Source organism: Hemibagrus wyckioides, linkage group LG01 (genome assembly GCF_019097595.1).
Source record: "Hemibagrus wyckioides isolate EC202008001 linkage group LG01, SWU_Hwy_1.0, whole genome shotgun sequence".
Lineage (NCBI taxonomy): Eukaryota > Metazoa > Chordata > Actinopteri > Siluriformes > Bagridae > Hemibagrus > Hemibagrus wyckioides.
In genome coordinates, this window is record NC_080710.1 from 30,890,603 (window position 1) to 30,917,011 (window position 26,409).

The 26,409-nt window shown below is 40.6% G+C and overlaps 1 protein-coding gene across 2 annotated transcripts in view; it reads right to left on the reverse strand.

Annotated features, from left to right (window-relative positions):
- gpr158a (G protein-coupled receptor 158a) overlaps window positions 1–26,409 on the reverse strand; it is a 130,163-nt gene that overhangs the window by 70,048 nt on the left and 33,706 nt on the right. For both annotated transcript variants that reach the window (XM_058403868.1, XM_058404627.1), the window contains exons 2-3: window positions 22,971–23,076; window positions 980–1,082 (exon numbers count right to left, since the gene is read on the reverse strand). In XM_058403868.1, coding sequence (XP_058259851.1) covers window positions 980–1,082; window positions 22,971–23,076 — 209 coding nt within the window. The remainder of the gene's footprint in view (window positions 1–979; window positions 1,083–22,970; window positions 23,077–26,409) is intronic.

Genomic DNA, 26,409 nt, shown 5'->3' on the forward strand with positions numbered 1-26,409 from the left:
TAACACTGTAATTATATTCTCCTGAAATGAATGAAATGAAACGAAATTCAAAGATCTGAGTCATCCGAGTAAAATGATCTGAACTTCCCCTCACTAATCAGTACGTGTGTAGAATGGATAGAATCCGGACACACTACATCTGCCATGTTGCTATTGTAATGTGACCTACAACATCTGATTAATCCTTTTTAAAGTATTTTGGAGTATCTTCAGTCCCTCCAGGATTTCAAGATTTTGCAATTGTGGAAATTAACTCAAAATCAAGCAAATGCTGTAATATTCAGAGGAGATTGCAATTTCACTGCAGATTTGTGGCAGTGCTAGCTCAAGTGGTTAAGGCTTTGGGTTGTTGATTGGAGGATTTTGGGGTTCAAGCCCCAGCACTGCCATGCAGCCACTGTTGTACCCCTGAGTGAGGCCCTCCAAGGGTGCTGCATCATGGCTGACCCTGTGCTCTGACTCCAACCTCCAAAGTTGGAATATGTGAAGAAAGAATTTCACTGTGTTTTAATGTACATTTGACAAATATAGGCTACTATTCCACTGGGCCGAGACGTGTCATGTGACATGTGGACCATGAGTACAGCTCTCTTAGAAAGTTATTAGATACCTGTCTCGCTGAAAGGAGTTTTAAAGAATGTGGTAGCTTAGTGGTTATGGTGTTGGACTACTGATCATAAGGTTGTGAGTTCAAATCCCAGGTCTATAAAGCTGCTGCTGCTGGGCCCTTGAGCAAGGCCCTTACGGCTCAGTTGTATAAAATGAGATAAAATGTAAGTCACTCTAGATAAGGGCTTCTACCAAGTGCTGTAAATGTAAAAGAAGATTTCTGTGCTTGTGTTTTCTCAAATTCAAGTAGTTTTCCACATAATAAGCACAAAAAATCTCCTGGAGTGACTGGTCATTACACAGTGAGTCCATCATTGTTTTTGTAAAATCACTTTTGATTGAGGTGTTCATCAGATGAAAGAGAACTTACTCTTGTCGCCGTTGATGGCTACTCGGCTGGGGTGGTAGAAGCCGCCCTTACACTGGCATTTGTATTTGTCCAGGACGAAGCCATGACCCGGGATGGGGAGGCACTGGGAGACAAACAGAAGACCAACTTAAGGGTGTGAACGTAATCATACATACAGCTCGATCAAAGGAAAATGAACATTAAAGAAGAATGTTCAGCCTTCCATCACTTCCCCAGGGAGCGTGTTAGCACTGTTTTAGGCGTAAATGAGTAGAGGAAGTCTCACCCTTTACAAGATCAAACAGAGTTTTATACAGAGATCAGATCCAGAGAAATCAGTGCTAATTGATTTTCACTTGTATAACACATTTAACAATGAACATCGTTACAAAGCAGCTTTACGGCAATATATCAATTACAAATTTTACATTTGTACAAAATCTGTGCTGAATTTCCACTGGGGAAAGAAAGTAAACATTTGACTTTTTAGAGTTTTTCCATAACATTATTAATATTACATATGGCATAAAATTTACAGCCATTATACACAACAGAGATTTTCACACGAGATATTTCCCCTGGGTCCTAGTGAACTCCAGGTGAAGGGAATCCTGGGGCTGTGTAGTCGGAGGTCACACACTGTTCCTCCTTTCCCTGGGGTTAACACTGAATCCTGGCTCTTCATCATCTGATGTTTCACACTCTGCATTCCTAAACCCCGCCTTCTAATTTGCATATTCACATATCAACAACCCTGATTGGATAAATCCAGCGCATGACCGCTTTAAATAACGTCTAATCTCACGCTTTCACTTTTATCAGTGAGGATAAAAAGTTCATGTCTGTTCTTCTGCACCCGAGCAGGTTCTGTTATCTTTCACAGCTTTATCATCTTTTTTGCTTTTTTAAGTTAAGACAGACGTTCGTTATCCGACTTCCACTAATGTTTCAGCGTGACGTATTTCCCCCTCGCTACGGCGCACACTTCCGTGATGTCGGGTGTTTTGCCTCCTGACTCTATCTTCCAAGTCGTTTTTGTTAAGTGTCGCTACGTCCTGGTTTTCTCCTGATATGAGGCACAGAGGCAGTGCTCAGTTTCTGATTGGCTGTCTATTGCTAAGTGACTAGCCATAACAGCGCGTGGTTTCACACTGTAACACCTCCAGCACCGTGATGTGGAGTTAACACTGTAAAACCCGCTGATCCTGATTCAGAGCAGTCTCATAACCCCAGGGGAAAAAGATCTGCTTCATAACCCTGCTTCTAAATAAATTAAGTGCAGCGTGAAAATAATAAAAAACCAAACAAACCTTGTGTGTTAGTGGAGATTCTACACTGTTGTTTGTAATAGCAGTAAGATAAGAAGTGTCTCTATCAGGAGTTAAGAGCTCACACTCCAGCACTCCCTGAAGGTCTGCTTTAATGAAGAAGCAAACTCTACAAGGCTTACAGAGACCAAAACTTTTAAAAAGTGAAGAGGCTATTCCTGGCGCTCTTCATAAGTCTCCGAGTTCTCCTGGAACGACAGTTCGCCATTTAGGTGAAGTACCAGACCATCATGGGAGAACAGCCCCACTTTTAGAGTTTGTAAGTTAATATTCTACTTTCTCTTCATACCCGGGAAGGAGATGAGATTGAAAACTGTTTGGCGAGACACGAGACTCGAACTCCGTATTAATTAAGAACTGTTTTAATAGATTCCTATTAATTTGGGGGCAGATTACTTTATTAGCTTAAAAACTGTGTTTGTGCTCTGGTTAATGCAGCGTGACAGATAGATGCTGCCGCTGTGTGCCAGGAATTCATCGGGGCATTTTTTTAAGCTGGAGGCGTTTATGTAAAAGTAGGAAATGAGATCCGGTGTTTGTGAAACTAATCACCCCCAAACAATTTAAATGTTTTAAGAAGTCATAAGCGGCTGATCGTTATCGTTTAAGACCACGCAGTGATTACCTAATTAAAGAGTTCTAAAGAAATCTCATCTGGATGTTTCTCTAGGCAGAGCAGATGGTACTGGCAACTTCTGTAATAAACGTTACGTACCCTCGTCCGTTTGTTTGTTTTTTAACACTGACTCAGAAATATATTCATACATCAGCTCAGGAAGATGTACATGTTCGTCAGGAGTTTAAAAAAATACTGAAATATTAACTTAAATATTTATGCACAAATGATCATAAAACATTTTCTTAAAATAATTTGATTCTAATTCAAAATAATGAGATGCCATATGATCTTCAGATAACAATTTCAAAGGTCAAGTCAAATGGACAGAATATCCTAAAATTCCAGTTTATTACTTCAAATTAATAGTAGAAATAAATAGGAAAGTCTTGACATTATGAGATGCTATATCTTGAAATAATTATTTATGTCAAATTAGTAAAATAATAATTCAGAATATTAATATAATATATAATATAAAGAAAATAAAAAATAACAAAATGATACTAGGAAATAATGACAAAAATATATAATAATAATTAAATAATAATAATAAATAATTAAATAATATAAGTTAATAAGTTAATAACGATCATTAACTGTCATATATGTTTCAGGGGCTTTAAAACTGTAATCCCTGTCTCTAGCTACACCTCTGGATATCTCTGATTAGACTAATAGATATATAGAGTCAGTATTTCTGTGGTATCTTTGAAGTCTGGTAATGGCAGGACATGGGTGAGGACAACACAGATGGTGCTGGTTCTCGACAATTCCCCAGCTGACAAACTTTCCACCATCTGAAGGGATGCAGGGTGGATTCCATGGATCAAAAGCTGGCCTCCTGTAATCCACTCAGTTTCGAGACAAGAGAGAAAAGAAAAACAGAGGGACATGTTTCAAACTGAGAAAAGCAGGACGAAAGAGGTAAATAATAAACCAACAGGACTACGGTGTATAACTTTGTCTGTAGTTGGTCTGTCTACTGGGAAATACGTGCAAAATGCAACAGGAGAGCAGTGTAATAATCTGAATATGAATGACACCCGAGAAAAGTGTAAAATAACTATTAGCACAATGAAAAATCTGTAGAAAATCCAAGTCAGCGGACTGTTGAGCCACTAAGTGAGAGCCTTAACTACTGGTGCCCACTTAAAAAAGTCTGACCAATCCCACTCGCTCCAGCAGAACATTTGACTAAGCCGACCCACTCCTTTAGAATTTTTCACTAATCCTACTAACTCTTTCAGAAGGTTTGACAAATCCCTCCAAACCCCTTCAGAATTATGATTATAATCCCGCCCACTTCAGAAAGTTTGACTAATCCCACCCAGTCCTTTGGAAAGTGTGACTAATTCCATTTCAGAATATTTGACTAATCCCACCTCTCCTTCAGAAATTTTGACTACTCCAGCCAGCTCCATCAGAAAATTTGACCAATCCCGCCATTCCTTTAAAAGGTTTGACAATAATACTTCCGACTCTTTCAGAAGATTGGAATAATCCCATCTACACCTTCAGAAAATTCGACTAATCCCACCAACTTTTTTTTCAGAAAGTTGGAGAAACCAACCGTCTCTTTCAGAAAATTTGACTAATCCAACCGACTCAGTTGGAACCTTGGACTAACCTCACCCACTTTTTTAGAAAGTTGGACTAATCCCACCAACTCTTTCAAAAAGTCAGACTAATTCCACCCACTTTTTCAGAAAGTTTGACTAATCCTACCCACTTTTTCCGAAAGTTGGACCAATCGCACACCACTTCTTCAGAAAATGTGACTAATCCTGCCCACTCAATTAGAAAGTCTGAGTAATCACACCCACTTTTTCAGAAAGCTGGACCTATCCCACCCACTCCTCTAGAAAGTTTGACCAATCCAACCAACTCCTTCAGATGATTTGACTAATCCCACCCACTCCTTCAGAAAATTGTACTAATCCCGCCCACTCCATTAGAACATGTGACTAATCACAGCCACTTTTTCAGAAAGTTGGACTAACACCACCCACTCCTTTAGAAAATTTGAGTAATCACACCCACTTTTTCAGAAAGTTGGACTAACCCCACCCACTCCTTTAGACAATTTGACTAGTCCCACCCACATTTTCTGAAAATTTGTCAAATCCCATCCATTTCTACAGAAAGTTTGTCTAATCCCACCCACTCTTTCACATAGTTTGTCTAATTCCACCCACTCTTTCAGAAAGTTTGACTATAATCCTGCCCACTTCTACAGAAAGTTTGTCCAATCTCACCCACACTTTCAGGAAGTTTGACCAATCCCACACACTCCCACAATTCTTCTTACAGCTGCCTGAAATATTTTCAACATCTCAAGGTAATAAATGAAGCCTTACTTCAAGTGGCCACTTTAATGACTTTCATGTGATTAGATCCCAGTCCTGATGTCCACCTCTACCTTTAACCTTTAACCCTCAACTGCTCAGCTTGGATTATATCATTGAAGAGCTATTCCACTTCCTGTCTCCATGCTCTGAGCCAATATTAGAATGATATGTCTTACATAAGGCCAGAGTGAAACTCAACCCCCTCCGTTTACTTCGTCCCAATGTTTTGATATCGATTCGGTCCTAAAAATAACCTCCTAATTAACATTTCCTGAACTCTTGCGTCTTCGATACGTCTCAGATACATTACACTTCCTGTTCTGAGCCACAGATTAAGCCAGCATTAGACTGACCGGCCTAGTGTGTACAGTTCAGAGAGCAAAAGTGTACGGCTGTGATGCAGATCTGCTTTCAAAGTGTTATTTGGAACAACAGGAGGGCGCTTTTGAACATCTCGGTAAATATAGCACTGTGCACAGCGGTTTTCTGGACGCTCACAGATCTAAAGGGTTAGAGATTTATGTAGCTGAGAGGTCACTGGTCAGTGTGGGGCAAAAGGGTCAAAAACTGAGCGAAGGCATTAGTAGAGGATTGAGATAAAGTGAAAGAGAAAAAGAAGTGGATACAGTGAGAAAGCGAGAGAGAAAGAAGGAGTGGGAGGATTTGCTATAGATACAACGGAAGCACGGACATCGATGGAGAGAAACTGAAACGGTAAAAAAGTGTGTGAGTGAGATTTGAAATTTGAAAGAATAGTTGGAGAGAGAGACGAAGCCAGAACGAGAAACACGGAGGGGGCGTGAATCCAGAAATACTTTTCGACACCGCAAAGCCAAGACTCAGCATGACCGTAGCGTCCATGTGTCCTCTCCTGACCTTCCACTTTTTATTTCTTCTCTTCTGAGCTAGTGCTTTCCTCACTAATCTAGCACATTGTCCTGCTGAATCTTTCCCTTCATCCAGATCCAGATCCAGATCAGGTCTACGTCTCTCGGGTTTGAGCAGGAGTGACACGAAGAACTGCTATTCATGAAGGTTAAACACTTGATGGCAACATCTATTTCCCTTCACTGTTAGCATGACTTGGTTGGACCTTCTGATTATTAATTTAATCAGAGGCTGCTTGTGGGCTAAGATCAAGGTTACTTTCAAACAATCTATCAATTAAAGATTTCTGTTTTGGTAACCAAATCAGATTTTGTGGATTTAGCCACCAGTGTTTGTACAAGAAAAGTGAAAAATGAGGCTGGGGCTGATTTCTTTCCAGCTCAAAGTATAGATCTAATCATGTCAGGTGATTACACAGAGTGACACACCCCCTAAATCTGATCTCCATTTGAGCTCGTATTTTTCTCACACATCCGTAACATGTCCTTAGAACGACGTATCTTGGCCTAATTCAGCAAAAAAAAAAACTGAATATTGTGGATATTTTGGTTCACAAAATCGTAAAATCCTGCACGGATTGATCAGAAATAATTGACAAAACGGAACCTGAAACACACCTACATTTCAATTTCTGACTTCAGTGAAATTCCTCCCCTCTAAAATAATGACTGTGAGCGAATTTATGGATAAATTTAGTCTTTGATTCTCAGAGCGACGCTGAGAGAAGTAAAATTAATCCAGTCCATTTATTTAAGCCAGAACAGCAAATGAGCTGAATCCAGTGGAAAATTTGCATATTTGATTTCCTCCTCAGCGATGCGATCCGGTTGAATCCGAGTATGAATGCGGCGGGAGTAGCAAGCAGCATCAGCTTGAAGGCATGTGCATAAATCTTAAAAATGTTTCCGTGTAAAAATCAGCACTGAAGGAGCGGCCGGTTTTGAGAAAGCGCTAGAGGCTACAGCTTAACAAAGACCCGAGTGACAAACACTGAGATGCGATATCTCGTCTCCTTTTAAGTCTTACATCAGCTCATGTTTGTGATGAACACAGGGAGGTTTGTCACTTGTATCACAGGAATAGACAAAGTGGATGTAAATGCAGTTAAGAGCATTTATTAACCCAAAAAAAAGAGAGAGAGAGAGAAAGAGAAAGAGAACGGAATAATCAAGACAGCTGTATAAATGTGAATCAAAACTTATAGATATTATTTAGATTTCTGTATATGGTATGCAATGGATTTTTTTTTACCAAACAATGAATACAGTGAACAGCAGGATATTAGCAACCCTGGGATCTAGTGATTAGGGCAGAATCTGGACCAATGATCTATCCCAGTCAAAATCCAGCCCTACAAACCAAGCTCAGGATCAAATCAGGAACTTTCAGATCTTTAGCTGTCCACCAAAACCCACTCACCCTTCCTTAATTATTCAACATTCTCAAAAGGAACACGTGTCCATTCTGATCCTTCAGATAATAAGCCATGGCACCTTTAAGGAAAAAAATCTTGTGTACATATTGACATCATAAATAATCAAAGGACGAATGAATGAATTCAATTTATTTGTATAGCACCTTTGACAATGGACATTGTCTTCCTAACATTTATCCCTAATAAAGCAAACCTGAGGCGACAGTGGAGAGGAAAAACTCCCTGAGATGATGTGAGTCGGAAACCTTGGGAGGAACCAGGCTCATAAGAGAACCTCATCCTCATTTGGGTGACAATGAATGAATGTCTTTTCAAAGCACAAAATCAGGGTTAATATCGAGGGTTAGTTCTTTATACGGAGAATATTTTGTCCCAGCAGATCCAGCACCTGTGCTATTCTCATCATCTCATCATCAGACCCTGAGGAACGAGCCATGTTCTTCGAGGAAGTGTTATATTCTGTCCTGAAAATAAACACAGGCTCAGTAGCACGTTGCTTGTGTTATTGTTAAATGTCTGCGCCCCAAATTAACTTCGCTCCGTGTCCGAAATAGACATAAAATTACACACAATTTGTCTCTCTGAGTAGGTTTCTGAAAATATCTATTACTGATGTAGACTTGCCACTGAGCGCAGTCTAACTGCCCCACATGCTAATTACAGAAACTGACAAGCTTAATGATTTTTTTTTTGAGGGCAAATCATCCAATAAATGAACCAATAAAGTATTGTGGTAAATGTAATGCAAATAATGATCTAGTGTAATGAGTTCGATATAACGATATCCATTTATTTTACTTCATAATGAGTAACCAGGTGTCATTAGGGGCTTTTCACACATGATATAATATTCCCAGGAAAAAGGGAATCCTGGGGTTAACGCTGAATCCTGGCTCTTCATCATCTGATGTTTCAAACTCTACATTCCTAAACCCTACCTTCTAATTTGCGTATTCAAGTATGAACAACCCTGATTGGATAAATCCGACGCACGGCCACTTTAAATAACGTCTCGTCTCACGCTTTCACTTTTATCAGAGAGGATAAGTTCAGGTCTGTTCTTCTGCACCCGAGCAGGTCCTGTTATCTTTCACAGCTTTATCATCTTTTTTGCTCTTTTTAAGTTAAGACAGACGTTCGTTCCACGATATCCGACTTCTGCTAATGTTTCAGCGTGACGTATTTCCCCCTCGCTACGGCGCACACTTCCATGATGTCGGGTGATTTGCCTCCTGACTCTATCTACCGAGTTGTTTTTGTTAAGAGGCGCTGCTCAGTTTCTGATTGGTTATCTGTTGCTAAGTGACTAGCCGTAACAGCGTGTGGTTTCACACTGTAACACCTTCAGCACCATGATGTGATGCTTCAGAGAAGAGTCTCATAACCCTGGGGAAAAGACCTGCTTCATAACCCTGCTTCTAAATTACCCATTCCTCTAATTCGGGGGTAAAAGCAAGGTTGAGAACCATTACTAGTTCAGCTCTGTAGCTAATTTATAGCACTATTGAGTACTAGAACTCTTCCATGATGTGTGTAATGTGTTCTACACGAGACATTAGCTGACTTTAGCATGTTTATAACCTAATATGTTCCGAGCCCTGTGTGGTCCTTGAGATATCCAAGATCTGATTTGATGAAGCAATTATGATCTTTTTCTGCTGACAGGCATTTTAATATGGCCAAGCCCTGCTGCTGCTGCTGGGGTGGCATCTGTGATGGAACAGATTAACTGGTCTGGAATGCTGAATGAAGACAAATGGCCTGGATGCTGTGCGTGTTGTGAAGATGGACACTGTCGTTTACTGCTACTCCACTGACAGCTGATGGATGGATGTAAAAAAAATAAATAAATAAAGCTGTGAGTAAAGAACAGTCTAGCGCCCGGTTCTTCCACAGCAAGAGCACCTGCCATCTTCTCGGCTAAGTGTTAGCATCGAGCGCCTGCTGCGCGATGTGATGAGCTGGCAGTAAAGGCGCTGCCTCCATTCATCCTGCTCTCTCTTGACACGCATCATAATAATCACGTCAGTCTTAATGACTTCAAGGACGTGGAGGAGTTTTTTGGGGTGGAAATTTTTTACTTTTTCAGCGCTAGTCCCATGAGCTTAAGAATGATGAAGAAATGCCTGGCTTGGGCTCTGTGGGTTTAGCTTGGCAGCGCTCTAAGCTGCAGCTCGAGAGCTCGTCCCATGCCCGGGTGACTATAGAGTGTCTGAGAGCAGAGCAATCCCTCACTTTCACACACTCCACTCGCAACCTACACTGATGCCAAAGCACTTGTAGCCTGAGCAGGACACAGCAGTCAGAGATGAGCAGGAAGTACATCCACTATGGAATACTGTTACATGAAATAATCAGTACCAGGCTGGTGTGACGACATGGAGCTCCTTTTACTAACCTGAAAGCTGAATGCTATCTGGAAAGTGTTTATTCCTCATCTACTACAGCAGCATGACTGTTGTTTCATTGATTTTAGTTCCTGTTCTCCCTCATGTCATGGCAGCTATAAGTCGTTCCTTTGCCTCATTTTTTTCTCTCTCTTCACACACACACACACACACACAGAAATGAGAATAAACAAAAACCTTCATTTTTCTGACAGAGCCACACACCCTTTTCTGAGCCTGATCTTTTCTCCTGACACACTGCATCACCGGAGTGTGTTTATAAAGGCATTTGAAAGTAGCTGTGAGGATGGATGGATGGATGGATGGATGGATGGATGGATGGAAGGAAGAATGGTTGGATAGATGGATGGAAGGAAGAATGGATGGATGGATGGATGGATGGATGGAAGGAAGAATGGATGGATGGATGGATGGATGGAAGGAAGAATGGTTGGATGGATGGATGGATGGATGGATGGATGGATGGATGGATGGATGGGTAGGTAGGTAGGTAGGTAGGTAGGTAGAACTCTCAGGAACTCGCTGTGGGTGTGTCCAGTGACGCAACAAAGTTTATGTGAATATGGATCAACTGATTACCAATAGCAGTGAAGACAATAAAGGTGACATGAAATGATGCTGATAAACACAAAATCTCCCTCCAGAATCTTCCATTTTAGCCATTTGGGATGCTAGTTGCTTCACCCACTGATTAACATTATCACCATGGCAACCGGTAGAAGGATAAGAACGCCTCTTGACATTTACATATTTCTGGCATTTGGCAGATGCCCTTATCCAGAATGACTTACATTTTATACAACTGAGCAATTGAGGGTTAAGGGCCTTGCTCAGGGGTTCAGCAGCAGCAGCTTGCTGGACCTGGGATTCCTTACAGTCAGTTAAGTTAAGTAGCCTTTATTTGTCACATATACATTACTGCACAATGAAATTCTTTCTTCACATATTCTGTCCTTGGGGGTTGGGGTCAGAGCACAGGGTCAGCCATGATGCAGCGCCTGTGGAACAGAGGGAGGTTGGGGGCCTTGCTCAAGGGCCTAGCAGTGGCAGCTTGGTGGTTCTGGGGCTTGAACCCCGATCTTCAGGTCAACAACCCAGAGCCTTAACCAACTGAGTGACCCTTCCGTGACAGCTTTGTAGTAGAGAGACTAAAGACGTGTAAACGAGGCTTTAGTTTCAGTCCCATTCATTTCATTTACTTCACCAATCTCTCCTCTGTCCTCTACATACAATCACCTGCCTGCTGCAACCAGGAATCTGTCATATTTTCCTCCCATATAACTGTGTGTGAAATATTTATAGCAGTATCTCTGGTGTTATTTAACGTGTGACCAAAATCTGGAGGAATGTAAAAGTTAAATAAATAAATAAAAGCTGAGGTTTTTTTTAAACTGCCTCAGAAGCTGAACTGCATTAAAAATGATGTAGGGATATAATAAAAACTTATGAGGTAGGAAATTATGTTAAAATGTAGGGATATATGTTTAAAATATCATTTATAGCCTTGTAGTCATTTTTATATTTCTGTATTATTCAATTATGGAATTAAAAGGTAACAAATACATCAAGTGATTGTTGTAGGAGCTACATAACAAATACAACTGAATATATATATATAGACACACACAGCTCTTATGTAAACATGTAGGTCTGATCTAACCATTATGTCTGATTATAAGCTCCATCTTTAGCTACTTTCATTAATAGTTCAGTTTTAGTGAGTGTAAATATTTTATTGTCGCAGAGAGATTATTCTTGTCACTGTTGCCTCTGGCTTTCTGTTTAGGAGAAAGGTAATTAAATATACTCTAATATAACTTTTTAATTATCTCCTTTTATTTTATATGAATTCTATACTTTTCTATAGTTCTATATGTTTATTTACTGTATATGAAGATAATGAGGGTGCTGTGCAATATACTGTATAAGTACATGAATCTTTGGACAAAAAAATGATGTATTTAGTGATGGATGGATGGATGGATGGATAGATAGATAGATAGATAGATAGATAGATAGATAGATAGATAGATAGATAGATAGATAGATAGATAGATAGATAGATAGATAGATAGATAGATCTTCCTCACTCTGCCATCTCTCTCCAGCTCTCTCTCTATCTCTCTCTCTGTCTCTCTCTTCACCTCTCTCTTTCCATCTCTCTCTCTCCATCTCTCTCTCTCTCTCTCTCTTCATCTCTCTCTTTCCTTTTCTCTCTTTCTCTCTCTCTCTCTCTCTCTCTCTCTCTGTCTGTCTCTGTCTCTCTCCATCTCTCTCTGTCTCTCTGTCTCTCCATGTCTTTCTACATCTCTCTCTCACCATCTCTTTCTCTGTCTGTCTCTCTCTCTCCATCTCTCTGTATCTCTTCATCTCTCTCTCCATCTCTCGGTCTGTCTCTCTCTTCATATCTCTCTCCATCTCTTTGTTTCTCTCGGTCTCTCTCAATCTCTCTCTCTCTTTCTGTCTCTCCTCTATCTCTCTCTTTCTCTCCATCTCTCTCTTTCTCCTTCTTTCTCTCGAACGTAATTCCCGCGTTCATTTCATAGTCAGTCTATAAATAGAGCAGCTCTGATGGCGAGAGGACAGAAAGGGCAGAAAAACAAACAGAAAAGCAATCCGTTTTAGTCGCTGCTGATGCAGTGGAACACGGAGGTTCGGCTACGACGTTACGTTCTGTAAGACGTTCTCGTAATCCAAACTCTGAGGACAAAATATTTAACGCTGCCGTTTAAAGTGTGTAAGAAATTCAGCTCCAAATTAACGACTGATACATAGAGAGATCTCCCTAAATCTGTGTCTTCATCATGCATCATTAAGGTCACTGATATCCCTTTAACAGTGTAGCATCCTTCTTTCCACGTCTCACAGCCGTATGGGAAGTTACCTGATTTTAGCAGCTTGAGCTTGGGCTAAGATTTTTTCCAACCGGCTTCGGAATTATTATTATAATATTTGGTGTTTTAAATCCATCTCATCCATTTTGAAAATGATTATTATTATTATTGTTTTTATTTTGCAATGACGCAAATCTAGCATCTCTGTGAGCAGATTCGGCAGTACGGCTGAGTTTATTTGCTTCAATCTTATAATCAAACCATAGAGCTGTGCTAATGTTAGCTTGAGAATTCGTTTCTATTCATTATTCTATTTTTCTACCTTCATAGCTGTGTCTATATAATGAAGAATACAGTCTAACACCTTATACTATAAACAGGAGCTTCTTAGATAGATAGATAGATAGATAGATAGATAGATAGATAGATAGATAGATAGATAGATAGATAGATAGATAGATAGATAGAGGAAGGAAGGGTGGTTGGTTGGGTAGGTAGATTGATGGATGGAAGGAAGGAAGGAAGGAAGGAAGGAAGGAAGGAAGGAAGGAAGGAAGGAAGGATGGATGGATGGATGGATAGATACTTTATTTATTTTTTAAGAAACAACACCCACTTTCTAACATCAGTGTACAGAAAGATATCTGATATCTAAAAACAGTCCAAAAGAAAAAACACTGAGAATTGGCTCAGACTGACAGAGCCACAGAAAAGAGCATCTTGTCGTTTCAGAAAACCCGAAGGTTGTGTTTATTCTCGTCTCTTCGCTCGTGGCAGTCTGAGTCTCCTGCCAGCTTCACTGGCCATCTGTCTCAGGAACATTCAGAGTTCAATCTCATCGTATAAAAATAAAAATAAATAAATAAAAAAGACCAAGACTGTGCTTTTAACACACACACACACACACATACACACACACACTTTACTACGCTCCACACATTTACATTAACATCAATCTCCACTCAAATATTTATCCTTTATTATATCTGCTCTTACTACCACTGAATCCTCAAATCTGATTGGTCAGAAGTTTTTGATTAGTTTTCTATTACAGCAGCTCTGACAGCTCCTGATCGTTTCTATAGCAACAGCTTCATGTGTTTAAAGGACGCAACACGTAAACGCATTAAAGCGTGTGATATCGTTGATGTGCAGATTTCTGTATTTTTGTTTATTTTACGGTTATGGAAGGAGTCTCCAGTGTCAGAGGGACAGAAAATTTTAAGATTTTTTTTTTTTTTGGCTTAATAACTTCAACACGCAAGTGATAACAGGAAGTAATTAATTTCGGATATAAAAAAAATGCTGTGGTCAGTTGATTTTCTGTAATAATCATGGTAGCTGTTGCAAATTTTCAATTTGTTTACTTTTTTATTAATTAATTAATGATTTTTATCATTCCTCATGTTAGCTAGTTTCTCCATCTGTCTCTTCCTCTCCAGGCTGAGGAGGTGTTGATATAATGACCGTGTGATATCCATGCGTGTGATCTCACTCCAGCCAGTATAATGACCATGATGACTTAAATCCTAAAATAACCCGACTCAGCACTGGAGCCAGATGTAGCGCAGCTCTGATGAACCTCTGGAACGCTCCCGCTTGCACTGGAGCTTCTGGAGCATTGAGTGAACCGATTTAGGCGTCGGCGCTGCAGAGCCGGAGATAACAAGAGAGAGAATCATGGCTTGTTTGCATAAGAAGGGCTGCAGGCACAATGAGACGGCTTTATCGCATTACAACACGGCTGCACAAACTCCTGATTACCGTGCAGTCCTGAGCTCTATTTATAACCAGCGGCGCTAAAAGGAACAGCGGCGCTTTTTCCAACCGCCAGCTGCCTTTCTGCCCGCTCAACACCACCGATCAAATGGAAAAAATCTGGAGAGAGCGGGATCAGGACACTCGATCAACTCCAGGCCACTCAGAGCAGAGTTCAATTACACACCATAAGCGAATGAGGACAGACAGAGGAAGGAGAAAGATGAAGATCGCTCATGCTGCGTCTACAAGATCTCCGTTCATACGGATTTGACATCCAGCGAAATTACAGATGTTACTGTATTCACTGTATTATCTCTGAATAATTCTCCTCTGTGTGTGTGTGTGTCCTCTAATATACTGAAGTCTTAGACACCAGAACTGACTCTGTTCCATTGGATGATTAAACAAAATTGATTAACAACACGATTCTCGTCCTTTTGTGGTGTCGCTCAAGCAACATCTCAGAACACCTCAGAATCGTTCCTTCATTAACCGTCTGTGTTATCGTACAGGAACGACAGATACGATGCGCTGTAGAGTCTGTTAATGAAGCAGAGCCGACTACAGCTACGTTACAACTAATGTTGCAGGAATGTTGTCTGAATGTTTATAAAGGTTCTCCAGAAAACTTAACCATAACTGTTCCTTTTCCTAAAAATACACCAAACACGCCATTCTCTCGTCCTACCTACTGATACTTATCTGTCATGTATAAGCAGAGACACTAATACTCATTTACCATGGATAATATGGATTATATAAATGACTATGAGGTCTATAACTTTCGATCCTGTAGAAATTATTTCTATTCCATTCTATTCTAACTCCATGAGTTCCTGGAGACAACAAACTTTAGTTACTGACTCTCAGCCTCCTCTTCTTATACTATATACTATTACCTACATTCTATAGCATTCAATAATGTTCCAATTATCAAAACATTTCTGTTCTATTCTATTCTGTAGAAATCATTTCAATGGCATTCTATTCTAAATCCATGAGCTCCTGGAGATCACAGCCTTCACTGACTGACCACTGACTGACTCTAAGACTCCTTTTCCCTTATTATATACTACATACTATACCTACCTACATTGTATAACATTTTATGACATTAATTAGAAATTATTTCTATGTATTTCAGTGTTGTCATTCAAGCAATAACTCAGTTCCTTCATTAAAGCAAACACAGTAGGTAGGAGGAGAAAACAGCATGGTTGGTTTATTTCTAGGAAAGGAACTGTTACAGTTAAAAACAGTTTTCTGGAGAACCTTTATGAACATTCGGACAACGTTCCTGCAACATTAGTAGTAACATAGTTGCAGTAGATACAGCAAAACAGCTTCATTAACAGACTCTACAGCGCATCGTATCTGTCGTTCCTGTACGATAACACAGACGGTTAATGAAGGAACGATTCTGAGGTGTTCTGAGATGTTGCTTGAGCAACACCACAAAAGGACGAGAATCGTGTTGTTAATCAATTTTGTTTAATCATCCGATGGAACAGAGTCAGTTCTGGTGTCTAAGACTTCAGTATATTAGAGGACACACACACACACGCTGTGTCTAAGAGGAGACAGTGCAGACGAATCACATGCTTAATTATTCAGAGAGATTCCTGCAACCCATTATATCACATACATTATAGAGCAGCTGAGGTTCCTTTTGTGCTCCTGTGCTGCTCTTAATAATCATCCTCAAACACCAGGTTAACAGCGTCTTCATAGCTCCGCCCCTAAAATCTACAGCCGCTCAAATCACACCAGACTTCTCCTCAAATCACACCAGATTCCTCAAATCACACCAGACTTCTCCTCAAATCACACCAGACTTCTGCTCAAATCACACCAGACTTCTGCTCAAATCACACCAGACTTCTCCTCAAATCACACCAGACTTCTGCTCAAATCACACCAGACTTCTGCTCAAATCACACCAGACTTCTCCTCAAATCACACCAGACTTCTCCTCAAATCACACCAGACTTCTGCTCAAATCACACCAGACTTCTCCTCAAATCACACCAGACTTCTCCTCAAATCACACCAGACTTCTCCTCAAATCACACCAGACTTCTCCTCAAATCACACCAGACTTCTCCTCAAATCACACCAGACTTCTCCTCAAATCACACCAGACTTCTGCTCAAATCACACCAGACTTCTGCTCAAATCACACCAGACTTCTGCTCAAATCACACCAGACTTCTGCTCAAATCACACCAGACTTCTGCTCAAATCACACCAGACTTCTGCTCAAATCACACCAGACTGCTCCTCAAATCACACCAGACTTCTCCTCAAATCACACCAGACTTCTCCTCAAATCACACCAGACTTCTGCTCAAATCACACCAGACTTCTGCTCAAATCACACCAGACTTCTGCTCAAATCACACCAGACTTCTCCTCAAATCACACCAGACTTCTGCTCAAATCACACCAGACTTCTGCTCAAATCACACCAGACTTCTGCTCAAATCACACCAGACTTCTCCTCAAATCACACCAGACTTCTGCTCAAATCACACCAGACTTCTGCTCAAATCACACCAGACTTCTGCTCAAATCACACCAGACTTCTGCTCAAATCACACCAGACTTCTGCTCAAATCACACCAGACTTCTGCTCAAATCACACCAGACTTCTGCTCAAATCACACCAGACTTCTGCTCAAATCACACCAGACTTCTCCTCAAATCACACCAGACTTCTGCTCAAATCACACCAGACTTCTGCTCAAATCACACCAGACTTCTGCTCAAATCACACCAGACTTCTCCTCAAATCACACCAGACTTCTGCTCAAATCACACCAGACTTCTGCTCAAATCACACCAGACTTCTCCTCAAATCACACCAGACTTCTGCTCAAATCACACCAGACTTCTGCTCAAATCACACCAGACTTCTGCTCAAATCACACCAGACTTCTCCTCAAATCACACCAGACTTCTCCTCAAATCACACCAGACTTCTGCTCAAATCACACCAGACTTCTGCTCAAATCACACCAGAATTATTCTCAAATCACACCAGACTTCTGCTCAAATCACACCAGACTTCTCTTCTCCTCAAATCACACCAGACTTCTCCTCAAATCACACCAGACTTCTGCTCAAATCACACCAGACTTCTCCTCAAATCACACCAGACTTCTCCTCAAATCACACCAGACTTCTCCTCAAATCACACCAGACTTCTGCTCAAATCACACCAGACTTCTGCTCAAATCACACCAGACTTCTGCTCAAATCACACCAGACTTCTGCTCAAATCACACCAGACTTCTGCTCAAATCACACCAGACTTCTGCTCAAATCACACCAGACTTCTGCTCAAATCACACCAGACTGCTGCTCAAATCACACCAGACTTCTGCTCAAATCACACCAGACTACTCCTCAAATCACACCAGACTTCTCCTCAAATCACACCAGACTTCTCCTCAAATCACACCAGACTTCTCCTCAAATCACACCAGACTTCTCCTCAAATCACACCAGACTTCTCCTCAAATCACACCAGACTTCTCCTCAAATCACACCAGACTTCTGCTCAAATCACACCAGACTTCTGCTCAAATCACACCAGACTTCTGCTCAAATCACACCAGACTTCTCCTCAAATCACACCAGACTTCTCCTCAAATCACACCAGACTTCTCCTCAAATCACACCAGACTTCTGCTCAAATCACACCAGACTTCTGCTCAAATCACACCAGACTTCTGCTCAAATCACACCAGACTTCTGCTCAAATCACACCAGACTTCTGCTCAAATCACACCAGACTTCTGCTCAAATCACACCAGACTTCTGCTCAAATCACACCAGACTGCTGCTCAAATCACACCAGACTTCTGCTCAAATCACACCAGACTACTCCTCAAATCACACCAGACTTCTCCTCAAATCACACCAGACTTCTCCTCAAATCACACCAGACTTCTCCTCAAATCACACCAGACTTCTCCTCAAATCACACCAGACTTCTGCTCAAATCACACCAGACTTCTGCTCAAATCACACCAGACTTCTGCTCAAATCACACCAGACTTCTGCTCAAATCACACCAGACTTCTGCTCAAATCACACCAGACTTCTCCTCAAATCACACCAGACTTCTCCTCAAATCACACCAGACTTCTGCTCAAATCACACCAGACTTCTGCTCAAATCACACCAGACTTCTGCTCAAATCACACCAGACTTCTGCTCAAATCACACCAGACTTCTGCTAAAATCACACCAGACTTCTGCTCAAATCACACCAGACTTCTGCTCAAATCACACCAGACTTCTCCTCAAATCACACCAGACTTCTCCTCAAATCACACCAGACTTCTCCTCAAATCACACCAGACTTCTCCTCAAATCACACCAGACTTCTGCTCAAATCACACCAGACTTCTGCTCAAATCACACCAGACTGCTCCTCAAATCACACCAGACTTCTGCTCAAATCACACCAGACTTCTCCTCAAATCACACCAGACTTCTGCTCAAATCACACCAGAATTATTCTCAAATCACACCAGACTTCTCTTCTTCTCAAATCACACCAGACTTCTCTTCTTCTCAAATCACACCAGAATTCTTCTCAAATCACACCAGACTTCTGCTCAAATCACACCAGACTGCTGCTCAAATCACACCAGACTTCTGCTCAAATCACACCAGACTTCTCCTCAAATCACACCAGACTTCTCCTCAAATCACACCAGACTTCTCCTCAAATCACACCAGACTTCTGCTCAAATCACACCAGACTTCTGCTCAAATCACACCAGACTTCTGCTCAAATCACACCAGACTTCTGCTCAAATCACACCAGACTTCTGCTCAAATCACACCAGACTTCTCCTCAAATCACACCAGACTTCTGCTCAAATCACACCAGACTTCTGCTCAAATCACACCAGACTTCTCCTCAAATCACACCAGACTTCTCCTCAAATCACACCAGACTTCTCCTCAAATCACACCAGACTTCTGCTCAAATCACACCAGACTTCTCCTCAAATCACACCAGACTTCTCCTCAAATCACACCAGACTTCTGCTCAAATCACACCAGACTTCTGCTCAAATCACACCAGACTTCTGCTCAAATCACACCAGACTTCTGCTCAAATCACACCAGACTTCTGCTCAAATCACACCAGACTTCTGCTCAAATCACACCAGACTTCTGCTCAAATCACACCAGACTTCTGCTCAAATCACACCAGACTTCTCCTCAAATCACACCAGACTTCTCCTCAAATCACACCAGACTTCTCCTCAAATCACACCAGACTTCTCCTCAAATCACACCAGACTTCTGCTCAAATCACACCAGACTTCTGCTCAAATCACACCAGACTTCTGCTCAAATCACACCAGACTTCTGCTCAAATCACACCAGACTTCTGCTCAAATCACACCAGACTTCTGCTCAAATCACACCAGACTTCTCCTCAAATCACACCAGACTTCTCCTCAAATCACACCAGACTTCTCCTCAAATCACACCAGACTTCTCCTCAAATCACACCAGACTTCTCCTCAAATCACACCAGACTTCTCCTCAAATCACACCAGACTTCTCCTCAAATCACACCAGACTTCTGCTCAAATCACACCAGACTTCTGCTCAAATCACACCAGACTGCTCCTCAAATCACACCAGACTTCTGCTCAAATCACACCAGACTTCTCCTCAAATCACACCAGACTTCTGCTCAAATCACACCAGACTTCTGCTCAAATCACACCAGACTGCTCCTCAAATCACACCAGACTTCTCCTCAAATCACACCAGACTTCTCCTCAAATCACACCAGACTTCTCCTCAAATCACACCAGACTGCTCCTCAAATCACACCAGACTTCTGCTCAAATCACACCAGACTTCTGCTCAAATCACACCAGACTTCTGCTCAAATCACACCAGACTTCTGCTCAAATGAAGAACCTTAGAACTGTTCTAGCTTTATAGCAAGAACCTGATGCTGTTCTCTCATTCCACCCTTCTTCCACCATTCCTCTTCTTATACTATATACCATATGTAATCTTACCTACATTCTGTACCATTTAATAAAATTCTAATTATCAAATCATTTCTGTTCAATTCTGTTCTGTAGAAATCATTTCTATCATTTCATGCTCCTAGAGACCACAGCCTTCGCTGACTGACTGCTGACTGACTCTCAGCCTCCTCTTCTTATACTATATACTTTATAATGTTCTTACTTACATTCTATAACATTCAATATTGTATTAATTATCAAAACATTTCTGTTCAGTTCTATTCTGTAGAAATCATTTTAATCATTCCATGCTCATGGAGACCACACCCTTCACTGACTGACTGTTGACTGACTCTCAGCCACCTTTTCTTATTTTATATACCATATACTATACCTTCATACATTGTGTAACATTTTATAACATGCTATTCTTTAGAAATTATTTCAATTAATTTCTATTCTAAGTCCCTGAGCTCCTGGAGATGGGAACCTTCACTTACTGACTGCTGACTGACTCTCAGCCTCTTTTTCTTATATTATATACTATATAATGTTCTTACCTACATTCTATAATATTCAATAAAGCTCTAATTATCAAATCATCTCTGTTCAATTCTGTTCTGTAGAAATAATTTCTATTCATTTCTCCAAGCTTGAGGAAACTTTAAACTGATAACTGATTCTAGAACTCACTTCTAATATTAAATATAATATATTCTATAATTACCTCCATTCTACAACATGCTATTCTGTTAAAAATCACTTCTATTCAATTCTATTCTCTTCTCTTCTATCCTGCTTTATTCTATTTTATTGTAGTCTTTTCTATGTGCTATATTCTATTGCATTTTTGCAGTTTGGTCTGGTCTATTCCATCTTACACCTATTCTATTCTATTCTATTCTATTCTATTCTATTCAAACCTCCTCTATTGTTTATTATTACACTCTATTTTGCTCTGTTCTATTTAATGGTCTGTTCTCTTCTATTTTGCCCCATTCTATCATTCTTTAATATATTCTATTATATATAATTCTATTCTGTAACATTTTATTCTAGTCTACTCTTTACTCTAGACTCTAGTCTGTTATTCTATTCTATTTTACCCTACTCTGTTCTATAACCTTATATAGCCATATATCATTTTATTTTATTTCATATTTTCCATGACATTCTACTCTATTATTTTCTATACAATTCTATTCTAGTCTATAACATTCTACCCTGCTCTATTCGGTTCCATTCTATTCCAGTGTCTTTTCTTCTGTTCAATTTTATTCTATTCTATTCCATTGTGTTCGATTCGATTCGATTCAAACCTGTTCTATTGTTTATTATTACACTCTATTTTGCTCCATACTATTTTATGTTCTGTTCTCTTCTATTCTGTAAAATTTTATTCTTCTATACTCTTTACTCTAGTCCTTACTCTATTCTGTTTTATCCTGCTCTGTTCTATAACCATAAAGCATTTATTCTATTTCATCCTTTTCCATGACATTCTACTCTATTGTATTTTATTTAATTCTATTCTGGTCTATCACTTTCTACCCTGCTCAATTCTGTCCAGTTCTATTCCAGTGTCTTCTCTTCTGTCCTATTCTATTCTATTCTATTCTATTCAAACCTGCTCTATTGTTTATTATTGCATTCTATTTTGCTCTGTTCTATTGCACCCTCTTCTATTCTGCCCCATTCTATCAAACTCTGTTCCATTCTTTAATATATTCTATTATATATAATTCTATTCTGTTTCATCCTTTTGCATGACATTCCACTCTATTATGTTCTATTCAACTTTTTTCTGGTCTATAACATTCTACCCTGCTCTATTCTGTCCAATTCTATTCCAGTGTCTTCTCTTCCATCCCATTATATTATATTATATTATATCATATCATATCATATCATATCATATCATATCATATCATATCATATCATATCATACCATATCATATCATATCATATCATATCATATCATATCATATCATATCATATATCATATTATGTAACATTTTATTCAACTCTATTTTGCTCCACTCTTTTTTTACTCTACTCCATTCCAGCATATTCTACACATTCTTTGTAACACAATCCAGCCATTTACCCTATTGTGAGCAGAAACAGACAATCTAATCATGCTGTTTACAGGAGTGTGAATAAAACCGAGTCATTTAGAGGTGTTTAATGTGTTTTTTCTTGCATGACACACACTGCTGCTTCTTTCCTCGTGAAGCTTAACAGGGTAATAAGCTCCCAGTGCTCCTTCAGCTCGGAGATAATTATTCGTTCTTTCAGTCTTTATTTATTTATTTATTTATTCAAATTCTGACACCTGAACTCACAGGAAAACACCAAGAGCTAGACGTCTCACCTCCATGCTGGTCAGGTTGCACCTGTGAGTTCCTGCGAACCAGCCGTCAGTGGAACACTGATCAATATCCACATCCTGTAGGCTGATATCCAAGCGAACAACTCCCCTACGAGAGAGAGAGAGAGAGAGAGAGAGAGAGAGAGATCAATTATGACCTCAGGAGCAGAGAAAGCAAGTCAATCAGCTAGAACAACATAAATGTCTTAAGTGAAATGTAAGCTTCGCTCCACCAGGCATTCTCAGTCCTTACGGCTGCTATCAGGCGCTAAACGTGTCGCCTGAAGCCTGAAAGGTTCTTTATGAGAGCAGCAACAGCTCTGTGAGAAAGCATGAGAGCCGTGACAGACCTTACAGTCAGAAACACACACACACACACACACACACACACACTGTCACAGATGTGGACAGCTAATGAAAATAAAAACGAAAGTCCGCCTGACTTCATTTCTCACTCACCAAAAAAAAAATGTTTTTATTTCTTTTTTATTTAAACTTTGATGTCAGGAGAATTAAGAGAGAAAGAGTGAGAGAAAGAAAGAAAGAAAGAAAGAAAGAAAGAAAGAAAGAAAGAAAGAAAGAAAGAAAGAAAGAAAGAAAGATGGGATGAGAGAAAGAGAGAGAGACAGAGTGAGAGACAGAAAGAGAGATAGACGGAGCAAGTGACAGAAAGAGAGACAGAAAGAGAGAGACAGTAAGAGATAATGAGAGATAGAGAGAGAAAGAGAGATAGACAGAGAGAGATGGAATGAGAGAGAGAGAGAGAGAGAGAGAGAGAGCACAACAAACAACAAAAATATCTGAACTTCAGTCTTTAACACACACACACACACTTTATGTCAGATGTATCCTCATTCACTATCAATAAAAAGACTACATTAATCACACACAACTCCTACAACAGGACTCCGCCCCCCTTCACATGTGATACTCGGCCACACCCCCTGTCCCACGCCTTCATTTAACCAGGACTGTCTCACACAAAGTGAGATTTTTTTAAGCGAGCCCTGACCGCAGAGGCGGCATCATAATTAACTTAAACAGTATTCAGATATGAGACACGAAAACGACAGAAAGGTGTCCGGCTTTTCTTAAAGCTTCATTTAAACTGCATGAGTAACGCGAGGGCTCTGTAACGAGGTCTTATTCCACTGAAGAGGAGTGAAGGGTCTGTTTATGAGTTTCTATTATTAATGTCCTTCACCCCTCACTGCTGCCGCTGCAGATCGTTGGACATCCCATAATGCTCTCAGGTCAATAAAACGCCACCCAGGTTCTGTACCTGTAATGAAGTCATTACAGGGGGGGGGGGGGAGCGAGAGGGAGAGAGAGAGAGAGAGAGAGAGAGGTAGGGAGGGAGGGGGCAGATAGAGAGAGGGGAGTGAGAGAGAGTAATAGAGAAAGGGGGGAGGTGGGGAGAAGTTAATGAGGAATAAAGAATAAACATTAGATAGATAGATAGATAGATAGATAGATAGATAGATAGATAGATAGATAGATAGATAGATAGATAGATAGATAGATAGATAGATAGATAGATAGATCCTCTGGTGTTTTGTTGCTGCTCTGTATTTAAACACTGTTCTTTTTGGTCACATGCCGTTCCCAGGTACAGAGTGTAACTGTGCTGAGAGTGTAGAGCTCCAGTGCTGTGAGACTGGGCTGTCACAGCACGTCTCTCCCCGCAGGTGATCACAACCTCACACACACACACACACACACTCACTCTCTCACACACACACACACTCACATTCACACACTTACATACACACATGCACACTATCGCTCACATTCACACTCTGCAGGAGGGACGAAGCAGCAAACAAGGCATCGCCTCCCACTGCTTCACCTACACACACTCACACACATCATATCCCACACACACACACACATCATATCCCACACACACACACACACATCATATCCCACACACACACACACACACACATCATATCCCACACACACACACACACATCATATCCCACACACACACACACACATCATATCCCACACACACACACACACACACACATCATATCCCACACACACACACACACACACACATCATATCCCACACACACACACACACACATCATATCCCACACACACACACACACACACATCATATCCCACACACACACACACACATCATATCCCACACACACACACACACACACACACATCATATCCCACACACACACACACACACATCATATCCCACACACACACACACACACACACATCATATCCCACACACACACACTCACACACATCATATCCCACACACACACACACACACACATCATATCCCCCCCCCACACACACACACATCATATCCCACACACACACACACACATCATATCCCACACACACACACACACACACATCATATCCCACACACACACACACACACACATCATATCCCACACACACACACACACACACACATCATATCCCACACACACACACATCATATCCCACACACACACACACACATCATATCCCACACACACACACACACACACACACATCATATCCCACACACACACACACACACATCATATCCCACACACACACACATCATATCCCACACACACACACATCATATCCCACACACACACACACACACATCATATCCCACACACACACACACACACACACACACATCATATCCCACACACACACACATCATATCCCACACACACACACACACACACACACATCATATCCCACACACACACACATCATATCCCACACACATCATATCCCACACACACACACACATCATATACCTAACACACTCACACACACATCATATACCTAACACACACACACACACACACATCATATACCACACACACATACAGACACATCATATACCACACACACACACATCATATACCAGACACACACACATCATATACCACACACACACATCATATACCAGACACACACACATCATATACCACACACACACACCATATACCAGACACACACATCATATACCTAACACACACACACACACATCATATACCACACACACACACACACATCATATACCACACACACACACATCATATACCACACACACACACACACACACATCATATACCACACACACACACATCATATACCTAACACACACATACACACATCATATACCAGACACACACATCATATACCAGACACACACACACACACACATCATATACCAGACACACACACATACACACACATCATATACCAGACACACACACATCATATACCTAACACACACACACATCATATACCTAACACACACACACATCATATACCACACACACATACACACACATCATATACCTAACACACACACACATCATATACCAGACACACACACATCATATACCAGACACACACACACATCATATACCAGACACACACACATCATATACCTAACACA